General features: G+C 36.7%; 1 protein-coding gene across 2 annotated transcripts in view; it reads left to right on the forward strand.

The window, feature by feature from the left end:
* Positions 1 to 27,861, forward strand: part of ZDHHC15 (zDHHC palmitoyltransferase 15) — a 146,925-nt gene that overhangs the window by 45,151 nt on the left and 73,913 nt on the right. For both annotated transcript variants that reach the window (XM_073799443.1, XM_033849454.2), the window contains exons 4-7: positions 15,552 to 15,672; positions 23,457 to 23,526; positions 24,985 to 25,017; positions 25,742 to 25,862. In XM_073799443.1, coding sequence (XP_073655544.1) covers positions 15,552 to 15,672; positions 23,457 to 23,526; positions 24,985 to 25,017; positions 25,742 to 25,862 — 345 coding nt within the window. The remainder of the gene's footprint in view (positions 1 to 15,551; positions 15,673 to 23,456; positions 23,527 to 24,984; positions 25,018 to 25,741; positions 25,863 to 27,861) is intronic.

Consider the following 27,861-nt stretch of genomic DNA (forward strand, 5'->3'; position numbering starts at 1 on the left):
CAAATAATTAAAAATAGAGTTACCAGGGCTTCCCTGGTGGCACAGTGGTTGAGAGTCCGCTTGCTGATGCAGGGGACACGGATTCGTGCCCCGGTCCGGGAAGATCCCACATGCTGCGGAGTGGCTAGGCCCGTGAGCCATGGCCGCTGAGCCTGTGCATCCGGAGCCTGTGCTCTGCAATGGGAGAGACCACAACAGTGAGAGGCCCACGTACCGCAAAAAATAATAATAATAATAAATAAATAAAAATAGAGCTACCATATGATCCAGTAATTCCACTTCTTGTTATGTACCCAAACGAATTGAAAGCATGGTCTCAAGGCAGTATTTGTTCACAGCAGCATTATTCACAATAGCCAAAAGGTGGATGCAAGCCAAATGTCCACTGAAAGATGAATGGATAAACAAAATGTAATATATACAAACAATGGAATATTATTCAACCTTCAAAAGGAAGGATACTGACACATGCCACCACGTGAATGAACTTTGAGGACTTTATGATAAGTGAAATAAGCCAGTCACAAAAAGGCAAATACTGTATGATTCCACTTACATAAGGTACTTAGAGTAGTCAAATTAACAGAGACAGAAAGTAAAATGGTGTCTGCCTGGAGCTGGAGGGAAGAGGTATAGGGAGTTGTTTAATGAGTATAGAATTTCAGTTTGGAAAGATGAAAAAAGGGTTTAGGATGGATGGTGGTGATGGTTGCACAACAATGTGAATGTACTTAATGCCACTGAGCTATACACTTAAAACTAGTTTAAATGGCTGAACTATATGTTGTGTATATTTTATCACAATAAAAAAATGGATCAAACACCAAAATGTAAAACTTAAACCTCTTAAACTCTTAAAAGAAAACCTAGGGGTAAATCTTAATGACCCTGGATTTGGTAATGGATTATTAGATAAGACATTAAAAACAAGAAACAAAAGAAAAACATATAAATTAGACTTTATCAAAATTTAAAACTTTTGTGCATCAAACAACACTATCAAAAAATTTAGAAGACCACTCAAAGAAGGGGGAAAATATTTGCAAATTATATATCTGATAAGTATCCAATGCAAATTATATATCTGATAAGTATCCACTTGATATCAAGTATTCAGAATACATAAAAGATTCTTGCAATTCAACAACAAAAAGACAAACAACCAAATTTAAAATGGGCAAATAATTTTATTTTGTATCTATATGAGATAATGGATGTTCACTAAACTTATTGTGGTAATCATTTCCTTATGTATATAATTCAAATCATTATGCTGTACACCTTAAAATTATACTGTGCTGTATGTCAACTATACTTCAATAAAACTGGAAGAAAAAATATTAGGTGAAAAAGTAGTATGGAAAATTAAAGGAATGATTGTATATACAAATGAAAGGAAAGACTACACCAAAATAGTACTGGCTCTTTATGAATAAGATTAGAAGGATTTTTTTCTTAATGTTTTTCTGTAATGTCTATATATTCTACAATGAGCTTGCATTACTTTTATAAAAATAAAACAATAACTCTTTTATACTGATACAATGAAAAATAAAATTTACATTTAGCCATGTGATCCATTTTGAAGTAATTTTTCTAAATTGGGGTATAGCTGTTTTACAATGTTGTGTTAGTTTCTACTGTACAGAAAAGTGCAGTTCCCTGTGCTATACAGCAGGTTCTCATTAGTTATCTATTTTACACACATTAGTGTATATATGTCGATCCCAATCTCCCAGTTCATCCCACCCACCCTTTCCCTGCTTGGTGTCCATACATTTGTTCTCTACATCTGTGTCTCTATTTCTGCCTTGCAAACTAGTTCATCTGTACTATGTTTCTAGATTCCACAGGTATATGTTAATATGCGATATTTGGTTTTCTCTTTCTGATTTACTTCACTCTGTATGACAGTCTCTAGATCCATCCACATCTCTACAAATGACCCAATTTTGTTCCTCTTTATGGCTGAGTAATATTCCATTGAATATATGTACCACTTCTTCTTTACCCATTTCTCTGTTGATGGGCATTTAGGTTGCTTCCATGACTGGCTATTGTTAATAGTGCTGCAATGAACACTGGGGTGCATGTGTCTTTTTGAATTATGGTTTTATCTGGGTTTAAGCCCAGGAGTGGGATTGCTGGGTCATATGGTAGCTCTATTTTTAGTTTTTTAAGGAACCTCTGTACTGTTCCCATAGTGGCTGTATCAATTTACATTCCCACCAACAGTGTAAGAGGGTTCCCTTTTCTCCATACCCTCTCCAGCATTCAGTGTTTATAAATTTTCTGATGATGCCCATTCTAAATGGTGTGAGGTGATGCCTCATTGTAGTTTTGATTTGCATTTCTCTAATAATTAGTGATGTTGAGAAACTTTTCATGTGCCTCTCGGCCATCTGTATGTCTTTGGATAAATGTCTATTTAGGTCTTCCACCCATTTTTGGATTGGGTTGTTTGTTTTTTTGCTATTCAGCTGCATGAGCTGTTTACATATTTTGGAGATTAATCCTTTGTCCATTGATTCATTTGAAATATTTTCTATCATTCTGAGGGTTGTCTTTTCATCTTCCTTGTGGTTTCCTTTGGTGTGCAAAAGCTTTTAAGTCTCATTAGGTCCCATTTTTTAATTTTTGTTTTTATTTCCATTACTCTAGGAGGTGGGTCAAAAAAGATCTTGCTGTGATTTATGTTAAAGAGTCTTCTGCCTTTGTTTTCCTCTAAGAGTTTTATAGTGTCCAGTCATACATTTAGGTCTTTCATCCATTTTGAGTTTATTTTTGTGTATGGTGTTAGGGTGTGTTCTAATTTCTTTCCTTTGTATGTAGCTGTCCAGTTTTCCCAGCACCACTTATTGAAGAGGCTGTCTTTTCTACATTGTATATTCTTACTTTCTTTATCAAAGATAAGGTGACCATAGGTGCGTGGGTTTATCTCTGGGCTTTCTATCCTGTTCCATTGATCTATATTTCTGTTTTTTTGCCAGTGCCATTCTGTCTTCATTACTGTAGCTTTGTAGTATAGTCTGAAGTCAGGGAGCCTGATTCCTCCAGCTCCATTTTTTTGTCTCAAGATTGCTTTGGTTATTTGGGGGCTTTTGTATCTCCATACAAATTTTCAGATTTTTTGTTCTATTTCTGTGGAAAATGACATTGGTAATTTGATAGGGATTGCATTGAATCTGTAGATTGCTTTGGGTAGTTTAGCTATTTTTGCAATATAGATTCTTCCAATTCAAGAACATGGTATGTCTCTCCAACTGTTGGTATCATCTTTGATTTCTTTCATCAGTGTCTTATAGTTTTCTGCATACAGGTCTTTTACCTCCTTAGGCAGGTTTATTCTGAGGTATTTTATTCTTTTTGTTGCAATGGTGAATGAGATTGTTTCCTAAATTTCTCTTTCTCATCTTTTGTTGTTAGTGTATAGGAATGCAGATTTCTGTGCATTAACTTTATATCCTGCAACTTTACCAAATTCATTGATTAGCTCTAGTAGTTTTCTGGTGGCATCTTTAGGATTTTCTATGTATAGTATCATATCATCGGCAAACAGTGGTAGTTTTACTTCTTCTTTTCCAAATTGTATTCTTTTTATTTCTTTTTTGTCTCTGATTTCCATGGCTAGGACTTCCAAACCTATGTTAAATAATATTGGTGAGAGTGGACATCCTTGTCTTGTTCCTGATTTTAGAGGAAATGCTTTCAGTTTTTCACCATTGAGAATGGTGTTTGCTCTGGTCTGTTGTATACGGCTTTTATTATGTTGAGGTAGTTTCCCTCTATGCCAACTTTCTGGAGAGTTTTTATCATAAATGGGTGTTGAATTTTGTCAAAAGCTTTTTCTGCATCTACTGAGATGATCATATGGTTTTTGTTCTTCAATTTGTTAATATGGTGTACCGCATTGACTGATTTGCATATATTAAAGAATGCATATATCCTTGCATCCCTGGGATAAATCCCACTTGATCATGGTGTGTGATCCTTTTGATGTGTTATTGGGTTCCGTTTGCTAGTCTTTTGTTGAGGATTTTTGCATCTATATTCATCAGGGATATTGGTCTGTAATTTTCTCTTTTTTGTAATATCTTTGTGTGGTTTTGGAATAAGGGTGATGGTGGACTCGTAGAATGAGTTTGGGAGTTTTCCATTCTCTGAAATTTTTTGGAAGAGTTTCAGAGGATGGGTGTTAGCTCTTCTCTAAATCTTTGACAGTATTTACCTGGGAAGCTGTGTGGTCTGGACTTCAGTTTGTTGGAAGACCTTTAATCACAGTTTCAATTTCATTACTTGTGATTGGTCTGTTCATATTTTCTATTTCTTCTTGGTTCAGTCTTGGAAGGTAATACCTTTCTAATAATTTGTCCATTTCTTCAAGGTTGTCATTTCATTGGCATAGAGTTGCTTGTAGTAGTCTCTTATGACGTATTGCATTTCTGTGGTGTCCGTTGTAACTTCTCCTTTTTCATTTCTAATTTTTTTGATTTGAGTCCTCTCCCTCTTTTTCTTGATGCATCTGGTTAAAGGTTTATCAATTTTGTTTATCTTCTCAAACAACCAGCTTTTAGTTTTTATTAATCTTTGCTATTGTTTTGTTTCTATTTCATTTATTTCTGCTCTAATCTTTATGATTTCTTTCCTTCTACTAACATTGGGGTTTTTTTTTTTTTTTTTTTTTTGCTCTTCTTACTCTAGTTCCTTTAGGTGTAAGGTTAGATTCTTTATTTGAGATTTTTCTTGTTTCTTGAGGTAAGATTGTCTTCCAATAAACTTTCCTCTGAGAACTGCTTTTGCTGCATCCCATAGGTTTAGGGTCATTGTGTTTTCATTGTCATTTGTCTCTAGGTATTTTTTGATTTCCTCTCTGCTTTCTTCAGTGATCTCTTGTTTATTTAGTAGCGTATTGTTGAGCCTCCATGTGTTTGTGTTTTTTACAGTTTCTTTCCTGTAATTGATTTCTAATTTCAAAGTGTTGTGGTCGCAGAAGATACTTGGTACAATTTCAATATTCTTAACTTTACCAAGGCTTGATTTCTGACCGAAGATATGATCTATCCTGCAGAATGTTCAATGTGCACTTGAGAAGAAAGTGTAATCTGCTGTTTTCAGATGGCATGTCCTCTTAATATCAATTAAATATATTCGGTCTATTGTGTCATTTAAAGCTTGTGTTTCCTTATTTTTTTTCATTTTGGATGATCTGTCCATTGGTGAAAGTGGGGTGTTAAAGTCCTCTACTATTATTGTGTTACTGTTGATTTCCCCTTTTATGGCTGTTAGTATTTGCCTTACGTATTGAGGTGCTCCTATGTAGGTGCATAAATATTTACAATTGTTATATCTTCTTCTTGGGTTGATCCCTTGATCATTATGTAGTGTCCTTCTTTGTCTCTTGTAATAGTCTTTATTTTAAAGTCTATTTTGCCTGATATGAGAATTGCTACTCCAGCTTTCATTTGATTCCCATTTGCATGGAATATCTTTTTCCATCCCCTCACTTTCAGTCTGTATGTGTCCCTAGGTCTGAAGTGGGTCTCTTGTAGACAGCATAAATATGGGTCTTGTTTTTGTATCCATTCAGCCAGTCCGTGTCTTTTGGTTGGAGCATTACTCCATTCACATATGTGTGTTCCTATTACCATTTTCTTAATAGTTTCGTGTTTGTTTTTGTATGTCCTTTTCTTCTCTTGTGTTTCCAGCTTAGATAAGTTCGTTTAGCATTTGTTTTAAAGCTGGTTTGGTGGTGCTGAATTCTCTTAGCTTTTGCTTGTCTGAATGAGATCTTCCTAGGTAGACTAATCTTGGTTGTAAGTTTTTCTCTTTCATCACTTTAAATATATCATGCCACTCCCTTCTGGCCTGCAGAGTTTCTGCTGAGAACTCAACTGAGAACCTTATGGGGATTCCGTTGTATGTTATTTGTTGCTTTTCCCTTGGTGCTTTTAATATTTTTTCTTTGAATTTAATTTTTGTTATTTTGGTTAATATGTGTCTTGGTTTGTTTCTCTTAGGGTTTATCCTGTTTGGGACTCTCTGCACTTCCTGGACTTGGGTGGCTATTTCCTTTCCCATGTTGGGGAACTTTTCGACTATAATCTCTTCAAATATTTTCTCAGACCCTTTCTCTTTCTTCTCTTCTTCTTGGACCTCTATAATTCGAATGTTGGTGTGTTTAATGTTGTCCCAGAGGTCTCTGAGACTGTCCTCAATTCTCTTCCTTCTTTTTTCTTTATTCTGCTCCATGGCAGTTATTTCCACCATTCTATGTTCCAGCTCACTTATCCATTCTTCTACCTCAGTTATTCTGTTATTGATTCCTTATAGAGTATTTTAAATTTCAGTTATTTTGTTGTTTATTACTGTTTGTTTGCTCTTCAGTTCTTCTAGGTCCTTGTTAAACGTTTTTTTTTGTTTTTTGTTTTTTTTTTTGTGGTACGCGGGCCTCTCACTGTTGTGGCCTCTCCCATTGTGGAGCACAGGCTCCAGACATGCAGGCTCAGCAGCCATGGCTCACGGACCCAGACGTTCTGTGGCATGTGGGATCCTCCTGGACTGGGGCACGAACCCTTGTCCCCTGCATCGGCAGGCAGACTCTCAACCACTGTGCCACCAGGGAAGCCCCGTTAAACGTTTCTTGTATTTTCTCTATTCTATTTCCAAGATTTGGATCATCTTTACTGTGATTACTCTGAATTCCTTTTCAAGTAGACTGCCTATTTCCTCTTCATTTGTTTGGTCTTGTGGGGTTTTACCTTGCTCCTTCATCTGCTGCATATTTCTCTGTCTTCTCGTTTTGTTTAAATTAGTGTGTTTGGGGTCTCCTTGCCGCAGGCTGCAGGGTCATACTTCCTCTTACTTCTGGTGTCTGTCCGCAGTGGGTGAGGTTGGTCCAGTGGCTTGTGTAGGCTTCCTGGTCGGGGGGACTGGTGCCTGTGTTCTGGTGGGTGTGGCTGGATCTTGTCCCTCTGGTGGGCCGAACCATGTCCGTTGGTGTGTTTGGGGTGTCTGTGAGCTTCATATCACTTTAGGCATCCTCTCTGCTAATGGGTGGGCTTGTTTTCCTGTCTAGCTAGTTGTTTGGCATGAGGTGTCCAGCATTGGAGCTTGCTGGCTGTTGTGTGGAGTCAGATCTTAGTGTTGAGATGGAGACCTCTGGGAGAGCCCTCACCAATTAATATTCCATAGGGCTGGGAGTTCTCTGGTGGTCCAACATCCTGGACTCAGCTCTCCCACCTCGGAGGCTCAGGCCCAACCCCTGGCCAGAGCACTAAGACCCTGCAAGCCACATAGCATGGAAAAAAAGAAAACGAACAGACAAAACCCCAAGACAAATGGTAAAAGCAAAACTAAACAGATAAAATTACATGAAGAAACACACAAACACATACACTCACAAAAAGACAAATAAAAAAGAGAAAACAAAAAGGCAGAGAGCAACCAAACCAATAAACAAACCTCATAATGAAAACAAACACTAAGAACTAAACTAACAAAAACACAAAATCAAATCAAACACAGAAAGCAAAGTAAAAAAAGGCAAAGAAAGCATAAAACACACAAAAATGATCAAAAGAAAACTAAAAACAAAAGAAAGATGAAAACAAAAGGAAAAATGTACGAAACAACAAAGAAGTAAACATAGAAAAATATAAATTATAGTTTAAAATAAGAGAAAAACAATGCAAAACAAAGAAAAACCAAAACAAGTAAAAACTACAATATAATGAAAAAATACAGTAGAAATAGGAAAAAATAAAATTAAAAATATATTAAAAATAAAAGCATAAAAGAGAATATATAAAGTAAATAAAAATTAAAAGAATAATAAAAAATCAACAAAATTTTTAAAAGTAGCAATAATAATAATATTTTTCTGTGGCTTCAGCTTTCTGTGTCCTTGCCCCCACAGTGAACCATAGCCAGTCCCTGCCTACCCAGGAAGTCCTCCAATACTTCTAGGTAGGTCTCTGGACCTGCTGTGGGCACTGTGGCACCAGCTCAGACTCTTATCTGGCCTTACTCCTGTGTGTACTTGCCTCCAAAGTCCACAGTTGCCCCCAAAGTCCACATGCTCAATTGTGGGAACACTCGTCTATTCAGATATTCCCAGGTGCAGTGTTTACCAAGCTGATTGTGGGTGTTTAATCTGCTACTCCTCTGGGTGCTTGGAGAGATTTCCCTTTCTCTTCTTTGGTCGCATGGCACCTGGGGTTCAGCTTTGGCTTTGGCCCCACCTCTGCGTGTGGGCCACCCTCAGGCGTCTGTTCCCTGCCCAGGCAAGAGGGGGCGAAAGCAATGACTAATTAGGGCTCACTTGCTCTCTCAGTTCAGCGAGAGGGATGGATACAGCAGTCACAATTGGGATGTGCTGGGACTGCTTGCAGTGGCAGAGGCAGGCATGAAGCTGCAACAGCCTAGGTGCACCATGCGTTCTCCTGGGGATGTTGGCCCTGGATCACAGGACCCTCAGCAGTGGTGGGCTGCACAGGCTCCCAGGAAGGTGTGGGCATTGACCTGGGTTTGCTCACAGGACCCTTGGTGGCAGTGGCAGCAGCCGTTGCACCCACATCTCAGGCTCACGCCCACCTCTGGAGCTTGCATAGGTGGTGCCCTGCCATCTGTGAGCACATGGAACAAGAAGCTCATATGGTGGGCCTGCCCCTCTCCTTGTGGACCCCATGACAATGGTCTCTTGCCTCTCTGGCAGGTCCAGACTTTTTCCTGGACTCCCTCCCAGCTAGCTGTGGTATACTAACCCCCTCAAGCTGTCTTTGCACAGCCTGTCCCAGTCCTCTCCCTGGTTTCTGACCTCCAAAGCCTGTGCCTCAGCACCCAGTCCCCACCTGACCCAGCAGGTGATCAGATAAGTGTCTCGGGCCAGTGAGTGCTGGTTGGCACTGATCCTCTGTGCAGGATTCTCTCTGCTTTCCCTCAGCACCCCTGTTGCTCCCCTCTCCTCTGAGGCTCCAAAGTTCCCCCAATTCCCGCCAGTGAGGGGGCTTCCTAGCATTTGGAAACTTTTCCACCTTCACAGCTCCCTCCCAGAGGTGCAGGTCCCATCCCTATTCTTTAGTCTCTGTTTTTTCTTTTTCCTTTTGCCCTACTCAGGTGCATGGGGATTTTCTTGCCTTTTGGGAAGTCTGAGGTCTTCTACCAGTGTTCAGTAGGTGTTCTGTAGGAGTTGTTCCACATATAGATGTATTTTTGATGAATTTGTGGGGACGAAGGTGGTCTCCATTGTCTTACTCCTCCATCTTGAAGATCCTCCATTTTGAGGTAATTTGTGTAAGATGTGAGGTAATATTGAGGGTTTGTTTTTTTAATATTATGTCCAATTGTTATAGTACAGTTTGCTGAAAAGATGATCCTTAATGTTTTCAATACGGACTATCCTTTAAAAAATGGGCAAATGACTTGAATAGATAGTTCACTAAACAATACATATGTGTGTGTGTGTGTGTGTGTGTGTGTGTATATATATATATATATATGTATGTATATGTATATATAGTAGAGAAATGCAAATTAAGACCACAATGAGATAACATTTCACACCGGATGGCTAAAATATGACTAACTGAACAGATACATGCAAAAGAATGAAATTGAACCACATCGTACACTAAATACTAAAACTAACTCAAAATCTATTAAAGACTTGAATGTTAGACCTAAAACCATGAAACTCTGAGATGAAAACATAGCTGGTAAGCTCCTTGTTATTGGTCTTAGCAACGCTTTTAGGGATCTGACTCCAAAGGCAAGGGCAACAAGAGGAAAAATAAACAAATGGGACTACATCAAACTAAAAAGCTTCTGCACGGCAAAGGAAATTATCAACAAAATGAAAAGCCAACCTATTGAATGGAAGAAGGTATGTTCAAGTCATATACCCAATAAGGGGTTGATATCCAAAATATATAAAGAACTCATACAATTCAATTACAAAAAAAAATCTGATTAAAAATGGGCAGAGTATCTGAATAGACATTTTCCCAAAGATGTACAGATGGCCAACAGGCACTTGAAAAGATGCTCAGCATCACTAATCATCAGGGAAATGAAAATAAAAACCACAGTGAGATATCACCTCATGCCAGTTAGAATGACTGTTATAAAAAAGACAAGAAATAACAAGAGTTGATAAGGATGTGGAGGAAGGGGTACCCTTATTCACTGTTGGTGGGAATGTAAATTGGTGCAACCAGTATGGAAAACAGTATAGAGGTTCCTCAAAAAATTAAAAGTAGAACTACCATATGATCCAGGAATTCCATTTTTGGGTATCTATCCAAAGGAAACAAAAACATGAATTAGAAAAGATATATGCACCCTTATGTTCACTGCAGCATTATTTACAATAGCCAAGATATGGAAGCAACTTAAGTGTCCATCAGTGGATGAATGGATAAAGAAGATATGGTATATATACAATGGAATACTACTCAGTCATTAAAAAGAAAGAAATATTGTCATTTGCAACAACATGGTTGGACCTTGAGGGTATTATGCTAAGTGAAATAAGTCAGAGAAAGACAAATACCACATGATTTCACTTATATGTGAAATTTAAAATACAAAACAAAACTGAACTCAGACTCAGATACAGAGAGCAGATTCCCAGTGGAGGTTGCCAGAGGAAAAGGGGTAAGAGTGGGGGGGGAAATGGGTGACGGGGATCAAGAGGCATAAACTTCCAGTTATAAAATGAGTAAGTCATGGGGATGTAATGTATAGCATACGGAATACAGTCAATATTGTGTTAACTTTGTATGGTGACAGATGGTAACTTGACATTGTAGTGATCATTTTGAAATGCATAGAGATGTCAAATCATTATGTTGTACACATGAAACTAATATAATATTGTATGCCAGATACATTTCAATAAAAGAAATCATGGAATCATATACCATACAAAGGTAAATTTTACTGAATGGAAATTTTTTTAACATAAAGGAAAAAATTGTCAGTGATCCTCCAATATTGAATCAAGCCAAATTCCTATTCAGATGAGCTATCTTCCTTTGCCCAGGAAGTAGAAAAAGAAGATTGTAGGTGTGGTAGAGTGATCACATCAATTGTTCCAATTTCTCATGCTTTCTTGTAGTCATGAACTTTGCCATAACCTCTGATGTCCTCCCACTCTCTCTGCATCTAGCCATGTAACTTGCTTTATCCAATGGGATGTTAGTAGATGTGAGATAAGTAGATGCTTGAAAGAGCACTTACATGTTTCCATTTGGATTTCTCCTCTTGCCTTCTATCACCACCTTGACAACATGCCAGTCTAGCCTGATGGGACACAAACATGGGAGCAGAATTGAGTCATCAGGGTCATCCCAACTAAGATGGATCAATAGTCAGACAATTACCAGATACGTGAGTGAGTTTGGGGACCAGAACTGCTTAGTCAATTCAGCCAAAATTGCCAGCACACAGACCCTTGAACCTTGATGCTTATTATTCTAGATTTCAAAGTTGTATGTTATGAAACATTATTGTGACCATAGATAACTGGTACAAAAAGTAAGGAATTATGAACCATAAGAAAAAGGCAAAAACCAAGGAAAATGTTAACTTTGGGGAGGTGGGAAACTGTGGGAGTTGGGCACACTTTCTTGAAGTGCTAGTGTCTTAATTTATTTTTTTAAATAAGGAAGGCTATCTGAATAATGCTATGCAGGAATATGAAAACAAGACTGGAGTAGAGCCAATCTAGAGGTATATCATCTTGTGATCAGTTCATGACTTTCCCTAATAATGAAGGTCTCTTCACATCTTTGAATTTTATTCCATGAAATCAAATATGTACAACCTCAGATGAATGTAATAAAATAATTGTAATAAAAACAAAACAAAGACAAAAAGAAAGAAAGAAAGAAGGAAGGAAGGAAGAAGAAAGAAAGAAAAAGAAAGAAAGAAAAAGAAAGAAAGAAAGAAAAATGTAAAATAACAAGTGTTAGTGTAAATATGGAGAATTCTGAATCCTCATACATTGCTACTGGGAATTTTAATGGCGTGGCTAGTGTGGAAAACAGGTTTTCATTTCCTCATAAGGTTAAACATAGAATTACCATGTGACCCAGCAGTTCTACTCCTAAGTATATACTCAGGAGAATTGAAAACAGTTGTTCAAACAAATAGTTATACACAGCTGTTCACAGATCACTATTCACTGTAACCAAAAGATGGGAAGGAGCCAAATGTCCATTAACAGGGGAATTCATAAACCAAGTGTGGTATGTCCATACAATGGAATATTATTCAGCCATTAAAAAGGAATACATTACTGATACATGATACAACATGGATGAACCTTGAAAACATTATGCTAATTGAAATACAGCAGACACCAAAGGCCCCATATTGTTTGATTCCATTCATATGAAAAATCCAGTGAGGCAGAAGGTAGATTAGTGGTTGCCAGGGAATGGGAATGGAGGGAATAGGGAATCACCACTTAATGTATAGAGGGTTTCCTTTTGGAGTGATAAAAATATTCTGGAACTAGATAGTGGTGATGGTTGCAAAACACTGTGAATGTACTAAATGCCACTGACTCGTACACTATAAAATGTACATTTTAAAATGAAATTTTATGTTATGTGAATTTTAGCTCAATAAAATAATTGTCCTTGTCACACTATTTATAAAGCTTGTAGACCAGTAAAAAGGCTGAGTGATTAGGAATTTTGTTGGCCTAAACTGGGTGACATGATGACAGGATTTAGATAATCACTGCAAATGTCTAACATTTAAGACCACGTGTTAATCATTTTTAATGGGTAAAAAGAAAAGGTGAATCTTTTGGACCTATTTGATAGTCATGATATTAATTTATCTAATAACAAATACATCCCAGTCTATCACCAGTTGTCCCACCCAAAGTGCATTTACTGGCTCATTGCATTCTAACCCTCAAAAATGCTTGGTTAGTGCCAGAAATAGGGCATCCAGGCATGACATCCTATTCCAAACCAAAGTCTACTGGCTATATAACCACAAGGTTTCATCACATACAAGCAGTAACAACACTGCCTGTGCCTTTCAAGCTGGGCAGTATACCACAAGAAAGTTATATTCCCAAGACCATCCCCAAACTTAAAGCGCTGCCCCAAGGTGCTACTTTTAATTATCAACATTAAAAAAGAATTGTTTAAAACTTTATACTTTTAAATCAACTATACTTCAATAAGAAGGTTAAAAATAAGTTAAAAAATAAAACTTTATACTTTCCAGTTAGCATAATTGTTCTTCTAAGAAAACAAAAAAAAACCCAGTTGTTTTTATATTAAATTTATATTATTTAGTTACCATTTTATAATATTGACCTATAGACTTTTGGTTCTGAAAATTCTTAGTTGTGTGTGCCTATACAGTTCATCACAGAATCCTTGGCTTCCTGGGCCTCCACGCATTAAATGCCTATAGTGCACCATATTTACTGTAATAGCCAAAAATTCCCCTATACATTTCCACATACCCACAGGAAGTCATCTAGTTTAGAATGACATGATACCATAAAAATGCACCACCACAGGTATGGTTCTTAAAATAGAGTGTTTGATTTTATACATTTCCAATTTTAAAAGTCAGATACATTTAAATTATCTTAAATATTTTATTAATTTATTTGTTTTACTATTTTACTGATGTACAAATACATACTCTATTCCAAGAACTAAGCTGTAAAGAGTATGATTTCATGATTTTTTACCTATATTTACACCTATATAATCACCATCCAGGTTAAGATTTGAACATTTCCAACACCTCAGGAATCTCTTTCATACCCTTTCCCAATCAGCTTCCTATCAGACATAACCACTAGTCTTTCTATCACCATAGATTAGTTTTGCCTATTTTTGAGCCTCACACAAAAAAGGAATCATAGTATGCACTGTTCTGTGTAAGCTTTTCACTCAGTGCAGTGTTTTCCAGATTCATTCATGTTGATGTATGTTTCAGTTATTCATTCCCTTTTACTGCTGTTAGTTATTCTCTTTTATCACAGTTGATTTATCCATTCACCAATTAAAGGACACTTGTGTTGTTACCATTTATTTCTATTATGAATAAAGCTGCTATGAACAATCTTGTACCTGTCTTTTGGCATACACACAAACACACATACGTATACACACACACACACACACACACACACACTCATTGTTCTCTTAGGTATATAACTGGGAATGGAATTGCTGAGTCATAGGGCGGCACATATTTAGCTTATGTAGATAATGCCAAACAGTTTTCCAAAGTGGTTGCATAAATCTACACTCCCACCAAGATCTTCAGATCCTCAAAATGCACCATAAAGGAAGTAAAGAGGAAAGCCACAGACTGGTAGAAAATATTCAACAAAGGACTAGTATACAAAATACATAAATTACTATTCAAATCATTACAAAATCAATAATAAAAAATACACATAACCCAATTATTTTTTAATGGACAAAGACTTGAATAGGCATTTCACAGGAAGATACCCAAATGGCCAATAAACTCATAAAAAGGTGCTGAATGTCATTAGTAATCAAAGGAGTGCAAATTAAAATCAGAATAACATACTGCTACACACTATCTAGAATAGTTAAAAATTTAAAGATTGGCTATATCAAATATTTCTAAATGATTTAAGAAATTGGACTTGTAAAAGAGACTTTAATTACTTGTTATTATCCAGCACTGTTACACCAGTCTTGTGAAGTAAGTATTATTTCCTCTGTTTTACAGACAAAGAAACTTAGGTTGAGAGTATCTGATTTTCCAAAGTGATTTTTGAACTATTAAATGGCAGAGATTAAGTTTAAATCCAGAGAATGTGATCACAGATCTTTCTCTTTTTCACCTCTGCCTACCCTTTGGCCCAAACAGAAGAAAACTTACAGGTTTGTATTACTTTGGAAAATCATTGGCATTTTTTTTGCCAGATTAGCAAAGTGTAGCACAAACATGGCAACAAGCTCCATACCAGACTAAAAATTTCTGAAATAGTGAGAATATCCAAATTTCTATTCATTTGAAAAATTATTATAGAATGTGAAGACAATGTTGCAAGTAGTCTCATCCAGCTTCTCCAAGAGTGTCACCTATGAAAAATACTCACAACTTAATAAGAAGCATAGTTTATCATCAACAGGGTCCTGGCAACAAGGTATCACATATCAACATGCAATATCATATTATGGTATAATGGAGTGGAAATGGCATAAGTCTTGGGGTCAAGTGAACTGGGTTTGGGGCTTAGTTTTGCTGCTTTTATTAGTTGAGTGAGTGTAACCATAGATAAGGTACTTAATCTAAGTTTTATTTTCTTTAGTTATAAAACAATATTACCTATCACATAGAGTTATGAATATTTAGATAAAAGCCAAATAAGATAAATGAGATAATTATCCAGAGAAAGTTATAAACCAAATTGGTACCTGAGCTTCAAGGATAGGTAACAAATATTTTCATCCAAATAGTTATTGTTGTTTTTAATCTTTTCTGTGAATTTTGGAAAGTAAAGTCTTGCCTCTCACTTCTCCTTCCAGTTCCACCTGTCCTATACCGACAAGGAGCGCTATGAAAATGAAGAGAGACCTGAGGTCCAGAAGCAGATGCTTTCTGATATGGCCAAGAAGCTACCAGTTTACACAAGAACTGGGAGTGGAGGTCAGTTCATCCAAAGTCGCTTAGAGAGGCAGATCAACAAGGATCTCAGAAAGACTGAGTCATAAATATCCTCAATCTAGCCCACTTTTTCCTCCTTTCTTCTGAAGAACACTGTGGAGTTTTTTCTCAACATTTTATTATAAAAAAGGTCAAACATTTACCCAAGATGGAATAATTATAAACATCTGTATACCCACCACTGGAGTCACCACTAACATTTTACTATATCTCTTTATCACATATCTGTCCACAAATCCATCCCTCTATCCATCATCCATCAAGATATCTTATTTAAAAAATTTTTTTTTACTGAAGTATAGTTGATGTACAATGTAGTGTTAGTTTCTGGTATACAATAAAGTGATTCAATTAAACATACATAAATGTGTGTGTGTATATATATATATATATGTATATATATACTTTTTCATATTCTTTTCCATTATGGTTTATTACAGGATATTGAATATAGTTCTCTGTGGTATGCAGTAGGTCCTTGCTGTTTATTTCATATATACTAGTTTGTATCTGCTAATACCAAATTCCTAATTTATCCCTCCCCACCTCCTTTCCACTTCGGTAATGATAAATTTGTTTTCTATGACTGTGAGTCTGTTTCTGTTTTGTAAATAAGTTAATTTCTAACATTTTTTTAGATTCCACATATAAGTGATATCATATGGTACTTGTCTTTCTCTCTTATTTCATTTAGTATGATCATCTCTAGGTCCATCCATGTTGCTGCAAATGGCATTATTTCATTCTTTTTTATTGCTGAGTAGTACTCCATCATATATATATACCACATCTTCTTTATCTATTCATCTGTTGATCGACATTTAGGTTGCTTCCATGTCCTGGCTATTGTAAATAGTGCTGTAATGAACATGTAGGGTGCATGTATCTTTTCGAAGTATGCTTTTCTCTGGATATACGCCCAGGAATGGGATTGCTGTATCATATGGTAGTTCTATTTTTAGTTTTTTAAGGAACCTCCATACTGTTCATTATAGTGATTGTACCAATTTATATTCCCACCAACAGTGTAGGAGGATTCCCTTTTCTCCACACCCTCTCCAGCATTTGTTATTTGTAGATTTTTAATGATGGCAAGCCATTTTATTTTTTGATGCATTTCAAAGTAAGTAGCCGATATCCATACACATCCACCTAAATATTTTATTATTCTTTTTTGGGTGAAATTTACATACAAAACATGCACAAATCTTAAGTGTACCATTCAGTATTTTGACAAATGTACACACCTGTGTAACTAAAACCTCTGAAAACATTACCACACCCCAAAAAGTTCTCTCATGCTCGTTCCCAGTCAAGCCCACCACCACAACCAAAGACAACCACTATTCTGATAGTTTTCCACCATAGATTACTTCTACCTGCTCTAGAATTTCGTATAAATGGAATCATACAGTATGTACTGTTGTATCTGGCTTCTTTTATTCAGTATAATGTTCTTGAGACTCATTCACACTCTTGTGTATTTCATTCCTTTTACTGCTGAGTAGTATTTCTTTTTTTTTACATCATTTTTTTCATCTTTATTGGAATATAATTGCTTTACAATGTTGTGTTAGTTTCTGCTGTACAAAAAGGTGAATCAGCTATATGTATACATATATCCCCATATCCCCTCCCTCTTGAGCCTCCCTCCCACCCTCCCTATCCTACCCCTCTAGGTCATCACTGGGCATCGAGCTGATCTCCCTGTGCTATGCAGCAGCTTCCCACTAGCCATCCATTTTACATTTGGTAGTATATATATGTCAATGCTACTACCTCACTTCGTCCCAGCTTCCCCTTCCCCTACTGTGTCAAGTCCATTCTCTATATCTGTGTCTTTATTCCTGCCCTGCCATTAGGTTCATCAGTACCGGTTTTTTAGACTCCATATATATGCGTTAGCATACGGTATTTGTTTTTCTCTTTCTGACTTACTTCACTCTGTATGACGGACTCTAGGTCCATCCACCTCATTACAAAAACAATTTCATTAGTTTCTATGGCTGAGTAATATTCCATTGAATATATGTGCCACAACTTCTTCATCCATTCATCTGTCAATGGACATTTAGGTTGCTTCCGTTTCCTGGCTATTGTAAATAGTGCTGCAATGAACATTGTGGTACATGTATCTTTTACAGTTATGGTTTTCACAGGGTATATGCCCAGTAGTGGGATAGCTGGGTCATATGGTAGTTCTTTTAGTTTTTTAAGAAACCTCCATACTGTTCTCCATAGTGGCTGTATCAATTTACATTCCCACCAACAGTGCAGGAGGGTTCCCTTTTCTCTACACCCTCTCCAGAATTTATTGTTTATAGATTTTTTGATGATAGCCATTCTGACTGGTGTGAGGTGATACCTCATTACAGTTTTGATTTGCATTTCTCTAATGATTAGTGATGCTGAGCATCTTTTTATGTGTTTATTGGCAATCTGTATGTCTTCTTTGGAGAAATGTCTATTTAGGTCTTCTGCCCATTTTTGGTTTGGGTTGTTTGTTTTTTTGATATTGAGCTGCATGAGCTGCTTGTATATTTTGGAGATTAATCCTTTGTCAGTTTCTTTGTAGATATTTTCTCCCATTCTGAGGGTTGTCTTTTCATCCTGTTTATCATTTCCTTTGCTGTGCAAAAGCTTTGAAGTTTCATTAGGTCCCATTTGTTTATTTTTGTTTTTATTTCCATTACTCTAGGAGGTGGGTCAAAAAGGATCTTGCTATGATTTATGTCTTAGAGTGTTCTTCCTATGTTTTCCTCTAATAGTTTTATAGCATCTGGCCTTACATTTAGGTCTTTAATCCATTTTGAGTTTATTTTTGTGTATGGTGTTAGGGAGTGTTCTAATTTCATTCTTTTACATGTAGCTGTCCAGTTTTCCCAGCACCACTTATTGAAGAGGCTGTCTTTTCTACATTGTATATTCTTGCCTCCTTTATCAAAGATAAGGTGACCAGGGCTTCCCTGGTGGCGCAGTGGTTGAGAGTCCACTTGCCGATGCAGGGGACACAGGTTCGTGCCCCGGTCCGGGAAGATCCCACATGCCACGGAGCGGCTAGGCCCGTGAGCAATGGCCGCTGAGCCTGCGCATCCGGAGCCTGTGCTCCGCAACAGGAAAGGCCACAACAGTGAGAGGCTCACTTACCACAAAAAAAAAGAAAAAAAAAAAAGATAATGTGACCATATGTGCATGGGTTTATCTCTGGACTTTCTATCCTGTTCCATTGATCTATATTTCTGTTTGTTGCCAGTACCATTCTGTCTTGATTACTGTAGCTTTGTAGTATTGTCCGAAGTCAGGGAGCCTGACTCCTCCAGCTTCATTTTTCTTTCTGAAGATTGCTTTGTCTGTTTGGGGTCTTTTGTGTTTCCATACAAATTGTAAAATTTTTTGTTCTAGCTCTGTGAAAAATGCCATTGGTAATTTGTAAGGATGGCATTGAATCTGTAGGTTGCTTTGGGTAGTATAGTCATTTTCACAATACTGATTCTTCCAATCCAAGAACATGGTGTATCTCTCCATCTGTCTGTATCATCTTTGATTTCTTTCATCAGTGTCTTATAGTTTTCTGCATGCTAGTCTTTTGCCTCCTTAGGTAGGTTTATTCCTAAGTATTTTGTTCTTTTTTTTGCAGTGGTAAATGGGAGTGTTTCCTTAATTTATCTTTCTTATTTTTCATTGTTATTGTGTAGGAATGCAAGAAATTTCTGTGCATTAATTTTGTATCCTGCAGCTTTACCAAATTTGATTTACTCTAGTAGTTTTCTGGTGGCATCTTTAGGATTCTCTATGTATAGTATCATGTCATCCATAGACAGTGACAGTTTTACTTCTTTTCCAATTTGTATTCATTTTATTTCTTTTTCTTCTCTGATTGCCATAGCCAAAACTTCCAAAACTATGTTGAATAATGGTGAGAGTGGGCACCCTTGTCTTGTTCCTGATCTTAGAGGAAATACTTTCAGTTTTTCACCATTTTGAATTATGTTGGCTGTGGGTTTGTCATATGTGGCTTTTATTATGTTGAGGTAGGCTCCCTCTCTGCCCATTTTCTGGAGACTTTTTATCATAAATGTGTGTTGAGTTTTGTCAAAAGCTTTTCTGCATCTATTGAGATGATCATATGGTTTTTATCCTGCAGTTTTTTAATATGGTGTATCACATCGATTGATTTGTGTATATTGAAGAATTCTTGCATTCATGGGATAAACCCCGCTTGATCATGGTGTGTGATCCTTTTAATGTGCTGTTGGATTCTGTTTGCTAGTATTTTGTTGAGGATTTTTGCATCTATGTTCATCAATGATATTGGCCTGTATTTTTCTTTTTTTGTCACATCTTTGTCTGGTTTTGCTATCAGGGTGAGTGATGGGGGCCTCATAAAATGAGTTTGGGAGTGTTCCTCCCTCTGCTATATTTTGGAAGAGTTTGAGAAGGATAGATGTTAGCTCTTCTCTAAATGTTTGATAGAATTCTCCTGTGAAGCCAACTGGCCCTGGGCTCTTGTTTTTTGGAAGATTTTTAATCACAGTGTCAATTTCAGTGCTTGTGATTAGTCTGTTTATATTTTCTATTTATTCCTGTTTCGGTCTTGGAAAGTTGTACTTTTCTAAGAATTTGTCCATTTCTTCTAGGTTGTCCATTTTATTGGCATATATTTGCTTGTGGTAGTCTCTCATGAACCTTTGTATTTCTCCAGTGTCAGTGAGTAACTTCTTTTTCATTTCTAATTTTATTGATTTGAGCCCTCTTCCTTTTTTTCTTTGAGTCTCGCTAAAGGTTTATCAATTTTGTTTATCTTTTCAAAGAACCATCTTTTAGTTTGATTGGTCTTTGCTATTGTTTCCTTCATTTCTTTTTCATTTATTTCTGATCTGATCTTTGATTTCTTTCCTTCTGCTAAGTTTAGGTTTTTATTGTTCTTCTTTCTCTAATTGCTTTAGGTGTAAGGTTAGGTTGTTTATTTGAGATTTTTCTAGCTTCTTGAGGTAACATTGTATTTCTATAAACTTCCATCTTAGAACTGCTTTTGCTGCACCCCATAGGTTTTGGGTCCTAGTATTTTCATTGTCATTTCTGAGTAGTATTTCATTGTATGAATATCATATTTTCTTTATCAGTTCACCAGTTGATGCTCAAGTGGGTTGTTTCCAGTGCTCAACTATTATGAGTAAATCTGCTATGAAATTCTTGTACAAGTGATTGTGCAGATATGTCTTCATTTTTCTTCAGTAATACTCACTATGGAGTTTTATTGTTAGTTTTCATATGCATGAGTAGAACAGTACTGGCTGAGCAATTCTCCTCGTTTTATTTATTTTTTTAATACATTTATTTATTTATTTTGGGCTTAGTTGGGTCTTTGTTGCTGCGCGTGGCCTTTCTCTAGTTGCAGCGAGTGGGGGCTACTCTTCATTGCAATGCACGGGCTTCTCATTGCAGTGGCTTCTCTTGTTGCGGAGCTCAGGCTCTAGGTGTGCAGTCTTCAGTAGTTGTGGCTCGTGGGCTCTAGAGCACAGGCTCAGTAGTTGTGGCTCGCAGGCTCTAGAGCACAGGCTCAGTAGTTTTCATGCATGGGCTTAGTTGCCCCTCAGCATGTGGCAGCTTCCCAGACCAAGGCTCAAACCCGTGTCCCCTGCACTGGCAAGCAGATTCTTAACCACCGTGCCACCAGGGAAGCCCTCTCCACCTTTTAAAATTTGAAAACGAATGCTTTTTTGACAAGTAATTCTAATGTTTCTAATAAGGAAGTTTGTGTTTCAAGGCTCTGGGAAGTATACTGTTGGACACTTACGTTCATCTATTTATCATTTATTTATTCAACCAATATTTATTAAGATCCCATATGACAATTGGGGATGTCTTAATATAGTCTGGGTATTAGATGATATTAAAGATTTATTGTTTACTTTGTTAGAGCAATAATGTCATGGTGGTTATGGTTTATTTAAAAGTCTTCATGCATACTGAAGTATATTGAAAAGGAGACAGACAGGAAATTTTCTATATAATTTCAAACAGTAGTAAACAGAATGGTGCGATAGAGCAGAGATTACAAACTAGAAGTATATGGGAGGAATTGGACCCAGAGATATATTCTGTTTGACCTCTAATGTGTCTTTTAAAACTTCACATTTTTACTAATTTTTAACAATTAGAATATTTCTGCATGAAAATCCACAATTTTTGCCTACTCTTGAAAACTCAGACACTGGTAACATTCGATCTGCACTTCCCCATGGCAAAAATTAGCTAGAGCTGAGTAGTAGCCGCTCTTTTTAAACACAGCACGAATTCTCAGGTTCTTCACTCACTACTCACTGTTCCCTGGACCCTTGAAGCATTTGTTTGCAGTGCTCATGATATAGAGTAATAGAGAAGGCTTCTCTGAGGCAATGTCATTTGATCTGAGACCTTAATAAGAAAAAGTAGCTTGCAGGAATTCCCTGGTGGTCCAGTGGTTAGGACTCAGTGCTTTCACTACCGGGGCCAGGTTCAATCACTGGTCAGAGAACTAAGATCCCACAATCCATGCAGAGCCACCAAAAAAAAAAAAAAAGTAACTTGCCATGCTAAGGGTTTGGAACTCCATTGAAGGTTTTTAGTGGAGAGTGATATGATCTGATTTAGATTTTAACAAATCACCTGGCTATTCTGTAGAGAATGTATTGTGAGGGGGCAAGAGTGAAAGCAAATAATTAGGCAGCTATTGCAGTCATCTAAGTTAGAGGTGATGGTGGCTTAAACTGGACAGTGGTGTTTGACCGTATCTTTAAAAACATGTTGAAGGAACTAAACATGCATGTCCCTCTCCCCTCCTTGTTACCTCAGTTATACGCATACTTTGGTCACCACCACCACCACATTGCTAGAATGAACACAGAAACTCTGCTGAATTAATAGTTCATTATGTTGAATCAGTTATGTGTGCTTAAGGTACACTTTAGGTTTAATTATTATATTAGCTCAAATTTTCATAATTTTAGTTGTTACACTTAATAATCACATAAACAGTCATACTCTATCAATGAACACAGAGAAAATTAGAAGGAAAGGAAAATGTCTTTCATGCAAGGAAATAAAGAAGGAAGGAGGTAGAGAGGGAAGGAGAACTGATTTTTTATATCATACTTACAAAGTGAAAAGAATCCTGAACTAAAGGGTCAGAAAAACTGTACTAGTCACAGCCTTGCCACTTGCTTACTGTGTGATTTTGTGTAAGTTACTTGACATGGCTCAGGTCTTTATTTTCTACATCTGTGGAATGGTCAATTGAACTAATTTGTTCTAGAATGTCTCTTCTATTCTTCAAATTCTTATTCTAAGAACTACCTTCTTTACCATGCTTTAGGAGTTTTATCCACCTCATACAATCCAACCTCTGGAGACAGGAGATAAATTATGAATCCTGTTTTCAGATAGGAAAGTTGGAATAAACAGAGGCTAAATGATTTTCCCAAGATAACTCAAGCAATTGACAGTATAGTTTGTTTCATAATACAGAATTTTATGATCAGATATCCAGATATGAAAACTTTTCCCCTTACACTCATCCCCCAAAAGGTGCTTTTAAGATTGATCCAACAGGGAAAAAAATACATACCACAATTCTCTTATGTGATCTGTGTTTTGCTTGGTAACTTGAAATGAGATGAGTTTGAGTGCCTGTAATCAGTGTATAACAAGTCACCCAGATTTGCTAGTAAGATATATGGTGTCATATTGATCCCTAACCAGTGCTAACCACCTTATTTTTCCTATAGCCGTAAGGTTCTGTGACCGGTGCCATTTGATCAAGCCAGATCGCTGCCACCACTGCTCTGTCTGTGCCATGTAAGTGACAGCCATAATTCCCCTGGGCTGAGCTTGGCCACTGATGGTTGCCTTAAAAACCAAGTGACTTATCCTAACATGTTGATCCTAAAGAGCATTTCCTTTCAATCATAATGAGCACATGCCAAATACCCTCACAGGGATGATGATGATTCAAACTATTATAAAGATAGGAAAGAGAAATAAAACTGCATTTTAAAAAATAAACATTTTATTTTAGAACAGTTTTAGATTTATAGAATCATTGTAAAGATAGATCTTATATGCCCCACACCATTTTCCATGTAATATCTTACATTAATATGGTACATTTCTTACAATTAATGAACCAGCATTGATTTTTTATTTTTAGCCAAAATCCATACTCTATTTAGATTTTCTCAGTTTTTCCCTGAAGTCCTTGTTCTGTTACAGGATCCTATCCAGGATACCGTATTACATTTAGTTGTCATGTCTTCTAGGCTCCTCTTAGCTGTGATAGTTTCTCAGACTTTACTTGTTTTTGATAACCTTGATGGTTTTTAGAATTGTCGGGTATTTTGCAGACTATCCCTCAGGTGGGATTTGTCTGATATTTTTCTCATAATTAGATTTAGATAATGTCTTTTGGGGGAGGAAGACCAGAGAGATTAAGTGCCATTCTCATTATATCATATCAAGGGTACGTACTATAGACATGACTTATCACTGCAATGTTAATCTTAATCATCTGACTGAGGCAGTGTTTGCCAGATTTCTCCACTGTAAAGTTACTCTTCTCCCACCCCCACTCCATACTGTACTCTTTAGAAGGAAATCTCTGTGTACAGCCAACACTAAAGGAATGAGAAGTTATGCTTCCCCCACCCTGCCTTGCAGGCAGAGTATCTACATAAATTATTTGGAATTCCTCTACATGGGAGATTTGTCTCTTTTCCCTCATTTATTTATTAAATCATTTACTTATATCAATATGTGGGCATGGACAATCATTTTACATTTGGGGTTATAAGTCAATACTACTTTATTTTGTTACTCAAATTGCTCCAGCTTTGTAAAATCCCATTTTTATACTAATAAATATAAGCTTCATGTCCTTCTTCTTGAGTGCTTGTTCCATCCATGTTTCTCTTACCCTTGATTCAAGCACAGGCTGCAGTCATGTTTTCTTCTTTACTTTTATTAAACTAAGTAAATAAAATGAGGAGAGGTATCTTGGACCTACCCTCTGTGTCAGTATCCTAGAGTTCCCTTTAAAAAATGCCTTTTAAAGGTTGGAATTTTAGTCATGTAACTTGCTGCCAGCATGATCCTAAAGTTTTGTGATTGGCTCATCCTAGGAACAACTGAGGACAGAATAGTTTTGGAGAAGCTATAGTGGAAATCTAAGAATGAGTGTACTGGGACCATGTAAAAATACTGGTGATACCCTGAGTTCAATTCTGAAGTTTATCATACTGTATTTTCTTCCTTTTGTAGGTGTGTATTAAAAATGGATCATCATTGCCCTTGGTATGTCCTTTTGATTAATTTCTCCCCTCTAATAGGGTCAAAGTTGTTCAATGCCTACTTTCCTAAGCATAGTTGTAAAATGCCTGTTTCCCCTACCATAATTCACTGGGCTTTGTATTTGTGTGGGGAACAGGGAAGGCGTAACATTTTAAAGCAAGAATAAATATACCATCAAAGGTGTGATAGTGAATTCCTGGTGTCACAGAGCTAATGGTCTCTTGTCCATTAGCTATAATAACGAAAGAGAGTACAGATAGTTGTCCCCTTTGACATTACATAATTCAGTTCTTTTTTTAGCTGTCTTGATGTTTGAAAAACTCTAGATTGTTAATTTAAGCAATTCTCCAAATTTTGTATGTCTGACCTAGAGAACCAGTATGAAATCATCTAACTATAAAGAGAACATGCCATAATATACTAAGTATAGCTGCGGAGATTGTAGTAGGTTTTCAGCATCCAAGATCCAGGTTTGCTTGGGTGTGTCAGGAACCAGTCCAGAACTGTTAGGTAGGCCAGCTGTCTCTGTGTCTGTAAATAAAAGGAAAAACAAGTGAGACATGAACTAGTGTTTCCAGTCTGTTCCTATTAAGGCACTTAAATTTCTGTTGAGTTTCTACACAACAGATAATGAAGCAGCAGGGGTAACACAGTTCACTCTGTATCAGTGTGTTCTAAATCAATGGATCCTGATTTCAAATTAGTTTTTCTTTTTTTCCTTTTTTAGGGTTAATAACTGCATTGGATTTTCCAACTATAAATTCTTCCTTCAGTTCTTAGCTTATTCTGTTCTCTATTGCCTGTACATTGCTACAACGGTCTTCAGCTATTTCATCAAATACTGGAGAGTAAGTTAAAAAATCCAGAAGGGTCCCCCCACCAAGAATAAATACACACCTATTCCAATCTGTGACATTGTTCACATTATCTTTTTCTTTTTTACATTTTGAAGTAGCTAATACTGAAGTAATCAGAAGGGAAAGCACAGAAAACAAGTTTCCCACATTAAATATTCTGAGATTTAAGAGGCTGTTATTTAGATGTCAGTTAAAGTTTCTATCATACATGAGAATCTTGTTGGGCCTCCAGGAACCTAATCTCTTGAGACTTACTGATTCTTTACAATGTATTTATCTAATCAAGTTTTAAAAATCTACTTCTTACCAATTTTAGATTTGAAAAATGTTGAAACTAATTCTAAATCCCTAGTTTCCTAAGAAAAAGGCTGACAAAGCACTCCCTCGTTGTCAGAAAATACTTTCTAAATCCCTGTTCAAAGGAAGTTGCAAAATTCCTACTGGACAGAAAGATTCATTAACTCATTCAAAATGAAAAGGGAGAGTCTTATTTGAACTTTGTATGACAAACTCTGGGTAGGGTATAAGGAGAACTGAGTTCTAATACTGGCTCTGCTACCTGCTTCACTGGCTCATTGCCAAGATCAAATGAAACATGTTGAGGGACTTCCCTGGCAGTCCGGTGGTTAAGACTTCACCTTCCAATGCAGGGGGTGTGGGTTCGATCCCTGGTCAGGGAGCTAAGATCCCACATGCCTCACGGCCAAAAATCCAAAGCATAAAGCAGAAGCAATATTCTAACAAATTCAATAAATACTTTAAAAATAGTCCACATCAAAAAAAAAAGAAAGAAAAAAATGAGGAAATCATAAGATATTATCCAATGTAAGGTTAAAAGAAAAAGATTAACCTTACACTGGATAATACCTTTAAAACAATGAAACAGATGTTGAAAATATTTTACTTTTCAAAACATGATTTCAATCATTATAATGAAATCTTTTTAAAAATCCTACTTTCACCTTTCTTCTACTTGAAGATATCAGTTATATCCCATCTATTTCCAAAAAATTGAAGGCAGATTTTCAGTTTACATATGTATATGGGGTCTGCAGCAGTATAGTGATTTTTTTTTAATTTCATGCCAATGGACTCCAGAAGATATGTCTTCCCCACATACAACTACAATACAGTTACTAAGACATTATAACCTTACATGATGAGGGCTTTCCAAACTGAACCTGAATAGCAAAAAGCAGATGTGGGCAGAGCTACTGGTTATTACTTTAGGAATTGCACAAGAGCCTGTATAACAGTAATATCTCACCTCAGGGGGAGAGGTGAAGCACATAAATCCTGTGAGTAGAATATAGCTTATAATAAACTGGAGAAAAAAAGGAGAAAGGCAAGGCAGTGAGAGCATAAATAGCTGAGAATATTTAAATTATTAATTAGTGCTTTGATCCCTAGTAGTGTAGAAAATATAGTGTAGAATATTATAGAGGTATGGGCTTTGCATTCTCTCTTCGACTTGCTTAATCAATTCCAATATTTAATAACTTTAAGAATCAAGAATTATATAATGCATATCAAAATCTTCAACTCAGGGATATAAAAGTATAAGCAGAAATGAAGTTTTATCATAAATTGTCCCCAAATACAAAATGCTTCATCATCCTGGTGTCTCTTCTTTGGCCCCTTTCCACATCACAGGATCTCTTATCTATTGCCCAGGTTTCCATGACCTTTTTCGCATTCTATTCACACACTAAGCCACTACCATAAAAAAAATCTCCTGCAACCAATTCAGCAGGGAAAGTGTCAGCCTTGGTCTTCACTACAGACTTTACTTGGTCCTTAACAGAGTAGGCTACTGTTTAAAAACTACCCTTTGATAACAGAGTAAACAATGTTGTATTTCAAACATTTTGCCTTTGGCCCTCCTAGTCAGCCAATAATCAAATACCACAATGCCAGCCAGGTGCTGTATGCTTCTTTTACCCTCGAAAGGTAATATCTAGATATGAATTAATCTCCAGAAATGTGCCAG

The sequence above is a fragment of the Tursiops truncatus genome, chromosome X, assembly GCF_011762595.2.
Source record: "Tursiops truncatus isolate mTurTru1 chromosome X, mTurTru1.mat.Y, whole genome shotgun sequence".
NCBI classification, from domain to species: domain Eukaryota; kingdom Metazoa; phylum Chordata; class Mammalia; order Artiodactyla; family Delphinidae; genus Tursiops; species Tursiops truncatus.